General features: G+C 29.6%; 1 protein-coding gene and 1 non-coding gene across 2 annotated transcripts; both read right to left on the bottom strand.

The window, feature by feature from the left end:
- Positions 1-4,561: 4,561 nt before the first annotated feature.
- TRNAK-CUU (transfer RNA lysine (anticodon CUU)) lies at positions 4,562-4,634 on the bottom strand. Its single transcript has one exon. It is a non-coding gene; the product is annotated as a tRNA-Lys (tRNA).
- A 479-nt stretch (positions 4,635-5,113) lies between these two features.
- Positions 5,114-8,779, bottom strand: LOC112747942 (uncharacterized). The gene is made up of 10 exons (XM_025796147.3): positions 8,390-8,779; positions 8,174-8,301; positions 8,023-8,094; positions 7,750-7,886; positions 7,508-7,622; positions 7,343-7,423; positions 6,662-6,799; positions 6,178-6,265; positions 5,747-5,857; positions 5,114-5,655 (listed from the first exon to the last, which is right to left on the bottom strand). Exons 1-10 carry the CDS (start codon positions 8,625-8,627, stop codon positions 5,633-5,635), a joined length of 1,131 nt encoding a protein of 376 aa, XP_025651932.1. The 5' UTR covers positions 8,628-8,779; the 3' UTR covers positions 5,114-5,632.
- Between the last annotated feature and the right edge of the window lie 333 nt (positions 8,780-9,112).

Below are 9,112 nucleotides of genomic sequence, written 5' to 3'. Positions count from 1 at the left end.
TGGTCACAAACTCTAGTCCACAAAATTATAATATTTGATACATAAATATTATAAATACTTTTTTTTTTGTGTGAATAACATACTTATACATATAAAATACTAAAATATTATTTTTGTCTCAAAGGTTAAGTATAAATATCAGTATTGTGATTTCTAACTTTTTTTTGTCATCCTATATATGTCCTATTATATTATCCTCACTTTAATCTCACAAAAAAATTCTAACAGATCATGCCTATACTCTCAAACTTTAGGGTAATAAGTTACCAAAATATAATATCTATACATTAAAAACGCAAATCAATTTTTTTTTATTTTTATAGAAATCGCAATAAAAGTATGGGAAATTATGATTTAGACGTAAATCGTAATATAAATGTTGCGTGTGAGAAGAAACTATGAAAAGGGTATAATAATTTCTTCTCACACGTAAACGATTCTCAATTTTAAAAATATAAATATAAATAATTATAATTTATTTTATAAATTAAAATTTTTTATTTTTAAAAATTATTTTATTAAAAGTAATTAAATAAATTTATAACTATTTGAATTGAATTAAATCATATTTTTATATATTTTTGTTATGATAAAATATTTTACATAATTAAAATTATAATTTTAATAATTTATAAATAATAAAAAATATATATTTTAATTTGAGTAATTAATATTTTTAATTTAAAGATAAAAAATAAAAAATAATAGAATTTAATTAATAATAATATTATCGAACTCGATATTCGCCGATATGAGTAAATATTAGTATTTTTTGGTGAACTTAGTTTTGCTAATGCTTCATTGTATATCTTTTGTCATTATGTTACTAATATTATTTATATTAGTAACATATATATTATTATTTGTGTTTTGATATATCCAGTTTTTATAATTATCCGTTTAGGATATTTACTACAATATATTATTGATATTAAGTATGTGAATATGTGTTGTTTGTAGGCTCAATATTAAATAGACAATAAAAGAGATTAAGTTAGTAATGCCTTATTTTTTGTACAATCATGAAATGCTAAAAATTAAAGTGTTACATATACCGCAATTTATGTTTAAATCATAATTCACCATACCCTATCGTAATTTCTATAAGAACTAAAAAATAAAAAAATACATTTGCGTCCTTAATGTATAAATATTATATTCTGGTAATATGAAAAGACAAATAATTTATTTTAGTAACTTGCCCCAAACTTTATTTTGTTAATTATATTTTACATTTATTCATAAAGGTAATATTATAAGAGTTTGTCCTATGCAATATTTACTATATATATTATCACCTTTCTAGTAAATTTTTATTGATTTAATGATGAGATAATATTGAGTCATAATTAAATTTTTTTAACATAAATAACAAAAAAAATTAAAATAACATTTTTTGGTGAAAAAGAAAACATTAATAGTTACCTCATCAAATACTTTAGATAACAATGATACTGTAGATGAAAATTATGAAAGTAAGACATGTATAATAATATAAAAAGAAAGGATAGCTAATAAGAATATGATATTTTAATTTAGATATTAAAGCCAACTTGAAAAATTAAACGTATAAGCAACAAATAATTGCTTTGAGTTGAACCGAAATTGACACTTTAAATCTGATTATATTACCCAAACACTTCTATCTACTAAAAGTAAATTTAGTTAATTAATTTTAAGGGTAAACTAAACACACCCTTAAAAATTAATAATTTATATATTTAGAATATATTAAAGTTATTCTTAATAAAAAAATTTAAATTTTTATTTTAATAAATATATTAAAATAAGTTTTATATTTTTTAACAAATTTCTAAAATATATGTTAACTAAACTCTTAAAGAAACCCTTATTGGTACTTAAAATATGTGACAACTACCCCAAACTTGAAGAGTTTATCTTAAGCATGTCTTAGCTAGGGTTTGTTAATTATAATGTAAGTTAATTGTAAAATGTGGCAATCAGCCAATCACAGACTCCGGTTCCACTTCACTTAGTAACCACTCACAACAAAGCTTAAACTTGTTATAACCAACAAATGAAAAGAGTTTGGTCAAGTAATGCTTCATCATTCATTATATTCTTTTAAAATAAAGTTTAATAGTTTGATGAATGTATCAAGGAGGCTGTGGAACAAGGAACCCACCAGACAAAGACAAAATGATACAAACTTTACAGAGGTGTTATTTTCACTATTCTTTTGACATATTTTTATATATATGTAATTTTTTATATAAAAAGTGATAATATAATAAAAAAATAAATCCAATAAATTTGATTTCCAAAAAAAAACAAGCTGTGCACTTTAATAAGGCGTACCAAAAAATAGTATAAATGGTTATTATTATTATTATTATTATTATTATTATTATTATTATTATTATTATATGCTTTTTGGTAATAATAGCAATATTGCTACTTTTACTATATGATTTTTGGCACATGAGTCATGTGTACTATATATAGGTCGGTGAATATATGAAAACGGAAGGTGGGAATTTTCAGACTAGGTTCCAATTAATGCATGCAGATCCTATCCTTACAGTTTCAAGTTTAATTATTTCTCATCACCAGATTTATTTCTTAACATTTTCCTAACCTATGAATTACACGAATATTATTTAATCGTTAATATTGAGAAAGAAATAATAATAAATGATTGTTTGATTTATGAACTTAATCTTAAAATTTAGTATATTAACAATATAAATTAAATTCTTTATCATATGTATGTATGTAACGTATATAAATTATTTCACTCATATTAAATCTTTGAATCTGAAATTAGTTGTCCAGTTATAAATACACACATACATGAATTAAAACAAAAAAATAATAATTATGTATATCAATTAGATAAAAGTATAATTTTTATATATGTTGTACAACATTATTCTCTTGATATAACATTTTTAGTTTTTACTCTATTTTTTCTACTATTTTCTATTCTTTATTTTTTTTACCGGAAGTAATATAATTAACTCTTAATTTATATATTCCTTTAAGTTAGAAGGTGATAGTTAATAACTTGTTTAAGATAGTTAAATGTACACACCAACCTACAAGCTAGAAGTTTGGCTCCACATAATCAAACATTAAACCTGAGTTTCTTCACCAAACTTAGAATCAGTCATATGACAAAGAAGTAAATGCATGATGAGGAGTAAAGGAAAATAAACACATAAATCCAGTAAAAGACTAAAGAAAAACAGAGAATATGCCGCACGGAAAGGTCTAGGCCAGCAATTATATTGAAATCTGGTCAGCACTTAATCAGTAAAAGCAAAGTGAATGATTTTCTACTTTTGGATGAAATATCATACCATTAAAATCACCAATAATAGCTAATTGATGGTTACAAATTACAAAACTTCCTGCTCCCTAGCACTCCTCTATGCCGAACTATGGAGACATCATTAACATTTTGTACACATGTAAATATCTTAATAAATTTTATTATTCTCAAAATTGTCAAAATTATTTTTGTCACATGTAAATCTCTTTGTCTATTTTAATATAACTTGTAATATATTTATCAGATAAATAAATTTTATTATAAAATAATTAAATCTTTAATTTGTTTTCTTATAAAGATATTAATCTATTTAAAAAAAAATTAAAATACTAATAAAAATAAAAATTTAAAATTATTTGAAAACCAATTTAATATGCAGGCTCCAATTTTGAATAAAAAGAAAAAAAGAAAAATCATTTCATAGCTTATTAGCTATCTTTGAAGAAAGTGGAAGTCCCACAAATGCATACATTATCACCATTCCATAGATCTCTGTCTCCTCCATCCTATAATTATTCTCAGCTATCTTTCTTCGTTGTTTTCAAAAGGCTCCATCATTTCATATATAGTAATTACTATTTTTTAATTTTGACACCTTGGAGAGCATTATTCTAGTAGCTACTAGCTAGCATAACAAGCACACCACATATTAATACTATAATAGACCTATTATTCAAAATACCACAGTGCCTAATTAAGGAAAGTGTCCTTGTCCTGCTATAGTTAATACAATTTTGTTTGGTATACTTTACTGCAATACCATTACTTCTCTTGTTTCTAATGTCATATATATTTTTGTTGCCCTACTTTCATAATCACACATTATTGACCTAATTAATTGACCTGGTGTGTATATTTTCACTTTTGAGTTTGGTTTTGCTTTTGTTTGTTTCTTCTATTTAGAAATACAGAATTGTCACTGTTGAGCCCTTAAATTATAATCAATGCTGCTTTAATTTCATGATACTAATGAATAATGTTGGTATAAGGTAATAGTCATGGCAGGTTTTCTCTCCTTATCTTTTGCAACTCAAGAAAGTTTCACCCCTCGTCTGTCTAATAGAAGAATACATAAAGTCAAAATTAAAAAATCTGATGAAAACATACCTAGGTAATGAACACTGCCAAAAGAAAATAAATAATGTTATGAAATTGAAACCTATGCATGTTTAATTTTTATTGTAGGCCGCAGTAAACCAATTGAAGTGTTGTCGGTTACATTGGAGGCATACAACTTGTTAGGTAACAAAATTAACAAAATATAAACGCCCACCGTGGGGCTCGAACCCACGATCACAAGGTTAAGAGCCTTGCGCTCTACCGACTGAGCTAGACGGGCAGATGTTAATATGATTCATGCTTTTCTTTATTATATGCACATTACCATCATCATATTCCCCTCTAAATCTCACATAGAATTAGGTTGTACAGCCCAACATTAGTTTCTTTCAAATGGTCATTGTATTGGACTTTAATTACGGCTTGGTTCACGTGATGTGATTTCCAGTATATTTGCATCAAACGATTTAGTTTAAATTCTTCGTCACAACAAACTATTCCTTTGCATTATCTATTAACGCTGTAAAAACCATCATTACTTCCATTAGTGTGCGTTGCCGATCGTGGTCTTAACTAGAAAGCAAGCTAAAAGTAAGAAACAATCTTATATAAAACGTTAACTAAATTTAGCTAGGGAAGCATTACATTATCGTAGAAGACAAATTTACAAGGTTGCAAGTATTTTTAGTATGCATATTAAACCATATCTAGATCTTTTAAAATAAGAAAAAACAAGAACAATCCAGATGCCAATCTATATGTCCATACAACATTTGTCTATATAAAATTAACATGCGGGAGAGAACATTAAACGTTTTTTTTGGGATCAATTGAGAGTAATGGAGTCTAATGCTAAAAAGGCCCTGACCTTATGATGCAAATTCCTCAAAATCTACCTTCACTAATCACTACACTGGACTCTTCCATATTATATGATGCCATTCTTCCAGAAGAGCTATATCTAAATTCGTATGTCTCGATATGTTTAAGAAAAGCTATATCCTACAAACAAGGTCTTCCAGGATAAAAATGCCCAGTTGAATTTATCTAAGACCCGCGAGGGTCACACAGTTTCAGACTTTCAGGGACTTGAATACTTGATTTCTCTTCCTCAGTTATCAGCAGTCAGCACATACCATACAAATTGTAAGTGCTTTGGAACTGCATGAACGAAACACACACAACAATGCCGCACATTTGCCCCATGTTTTGCTGTAAAGAATATACAACGTATCTTATACAACCTTCTATTGTACAAAGTACAAGCAATACTTTGTATCAAAACAGTGGCTCCTTATGCTCTGCATCAAGTTAATAGCACAACAAAATCATTCCAACCGTAATAAGAAAACAAGCATGATTACAAAACATGCTAACGACGTAATTACTGACCCGCTTTCATAATGGGCTGGTTTTGATAGTTAAGGTTCATGCCTTCTTTGACCGCCGTTTTGCTTGCATCTCTTTTATTCTTCATCTTTGAGGCACTCAAAGAGCCTTCAACTGTAAATTATGGGGAAGGAAAAGGTATAATTAGTAATACAAAAAAAAAAAAAAGAAGAGAAGGGGGGGGGGGGGGAATCAGAATCGTCAATCAGAATACAGCTTTAGGCAGACCAGTGCAATGAATTAAACTTCTATCAGGATAATGTCCAGCTCATCATACTGGAAGGAATATTTTCAGTATGTTGTCTAATAAATCCATATTACTAGAAGTGGGATGAATAATGAAAGAAACTTGGCTAGTAATAATCAATTCTTAATTTATTTTTATTTGGAACATCTTGTTTGCATTGACAACTCAAATAAGTATCCTGATTTACCTTGCCATTCCCAAACCTCTTTTGATTCACCCTTCACCAACTTGGGATAGCGATCTACTCGCGAATCTTCTTGAACCAATTCTTCTACCTGCAATTAAAATAAAGTTATAATAAACTAATTATTCATTAACGAATTGTTAAACTCCATCAAATAAAAATATATTAATTTGATAACAGGACAAAAGCAAGCAGATGACCAAAAAAAAAATATTAGTGAACAGAAGCTATACAAAGATTGCAATATTGCATCCTATGTCAATAGAATGAGGAGCGAAAGAAAATGACACAATCAGAATTAATATTGCTTCCAATGAACAAGGTCAATTTGTGAACCAGTATCCGCTGAAGCATGGAGGCAACTGGATACATACAAATGAATCAGTTTGATCCATGTTGCTATTTTTGTAATAATTATTCTAATAATATCGGATACAAAACAACCACATGAAAACAACTCTAAAAGACCAAATAAATCCATAACTACCTTTTTCCATAATAGAGGGTCCTTCCGCTCTCTAGGCAAAAGCAGGTGATCCCGTAGCCTAGAAGCAACAACCCAGGGTTCACGTTCATCATTCGCACTCTTTGCCGTCAATGCATTATCTTCAAGTATTTCACAGACCTATTAAATCAATACAGGTGTTTATACAGAGATGAGATCAGAAAAAGGTCACAACTAGTCCTCTATATAGCACATAAGAGACTATATAAACCATAATTACAATTACAAAGGACAGAAACCATATAGATATATTTATAAATTTAATCCATCATAACTATACGATAGAATTGTTTTTCCATCTGAACCAGTGGCAAACTGCATTACCCAGAAATCTATGTTTAACAAAAATCAGGATACAAGGATAATTTTGCACTCATCTAAGCCTACAGTACTGTAATACATATCAAACTGTTCAAGTGGAGAATAAATGAATAATCCTATTGTAATCAAACACGGAACTTCCCTCTAACTAATACCATACTATTACAAGAACTCTAGCTAACCTGAAATTCTATTCAAATATATTTATCTGATACCTTAAATTTTCAATTAAGATTATTGCTCATTACAACTAAAAAGTCACACTTATAAAAACAGAAGCAAATGGAAATTCGTTCCTAAAACATGAAATAATCACAAAAAGGAAAGAAAACTCCACTATACCTGGTTGTAAAGCTCCTCCACTCTTTTTGAAATGCGTAGTTTCCGCCGGACATTCCAGAACAGAGTTGTCAATAAAACAAGCTGTTTGATCTCAATATTGTTAACATGTTTACTCATTGATAACAGAAATACATGCATTTAATCATGCGTTTAAGAGATGGATACCATGGCAAAAACAGGCAAAACAAGTAGAATGTGCCGTAGTATCCACTGACGAAGGCGACAGGCATATGGCTTGTAATGCTCCGCCAACGAATCTGGACACTTGTACTCCTTCATCCTACATGAGACGCAAGTACTATCCTCAGCAAAAGTCTTAAGAAAAATATGACTGAAGTCACAAAGCAGCTATGACTTAAGAGGTTAATGAAAATTCACACAAGCAATAAAATGGATGATATATATACCCATGAGAATTTAACCTCAGCTCCAATGATTTACCAATTGACTCAATTGCCTTCTCTTTCGTGAAATTATAAAGCGCATTGTCCGAGGAGACATCCCCAAATGGCTCCAAACGATTCCACAATTCATCCTCTGAAACCTGAGATGCGAATATAGAAAGGAATTTGAAACCAGCCAAGTTCAGCTACAATTCAGACAGTAATAAATACAGAAACGTACCATAAATCCAAGTTAACTGCACAATCCAGGGGTTTACTTAAAGTGACAGAACTAACCCAAATTGATCCAGTTTCATAGCACATAAACTGAGCATATTCTTCACAAAGGTGAAACTCTACTCTCTCCACCTGTGGTCCAAATGTCCAATCATACACGATCAAATTGGCAATAAAAAAGGGAAAAAAAAAACAATTTGCAGAGACATACAATTTTGCGAGCTGATTCACTAATTTCACTGTCTTCTACGCATAAATTACGATGCTTGCGGTAACCCTTGAAACATTCGAGCATGCCAGCGTAGCATTCTCCATGAGTTGGGCAAGGTTCACAATCATCTGTAAGAAATGATTCCAATAAACAAGGTATTAGTACACAGCCTACAGAAAAGGAAGAAAACAAAGCGATGCAATTGTAGAGAGAGACCGGAAAATGAATGTGAGGAGTGGATGAAGTTGGAATCGCAGAAGGGTTTGGTAGGGGGATTAACGAAAGAGGTGAAGAAGAGGTTGCAGAAGCAAGCAACGAGGGTGGAGATGGCGAGAACGAGGAGGAGCTTGGGGAAGTCGTGCTTGGAGGGAAGCAAATCGCGAGGAGGTTCGATTCCCATTGGAATCAGCGACGGTGACGATGTCTTCGACTTCCTCTCCCTTGCACGGTTCATGCTTCCCCTGCACGGCTACACCACCGACTCTAATTCTCTTCACTCACACCTTTCAGCCTTCAGCTTCAAACTTGCCACTGCAAGTCTGCAATGTACAATTTTCAAATCAATCAATTTTTCCGCAGAAGATGAGGTTTGTAAGTTTTATATATATTTTTTTGGAGTAAATGGTCCACTTTTTATTTTTAACATTGGGTTCACAATCGTAATTTTTTTTATTTGTGTATTTTTTATAATTTTAAAAAATATAAAAAATTATAATATTTGAGTATATCATTTATTTCTCTTTCATAAAAAAAATAGATAAAATATTATTTTGGTTCTCAATGTTTGAAACAAATTTTAATTTGATTCTTAAAATTTCAAACGTCCTATTTTTGTTTAAAATTTGACATAAATAATTAACGGAATGAGTAACGTGAATGTTAATAACATAAAACGCGTGATGGAGAAGTATCCACACCTTTATAAGGTATGCTTCGTTT

The sequence above is a fragment of the Arachis hypogaea genome, chromosome 15 (genome assembly GCF_003086295.3).
Source record: "Arachis hypogaea cultivar Tifrunner chromosome 15, arahy.Tifrunner.gnm2.J5K5, whole genome shotgun sequence".
Classification (NCBI taxonomy): Eukaryota; Viridiplantae; Streptophyta; class Magnoliopsida; order Fabales; family Fabaceae; genus Arachis; species Arachis hypogaea.
This window is presented reverse-complemented; position numbering and strand designations above follow the sequence as displayed.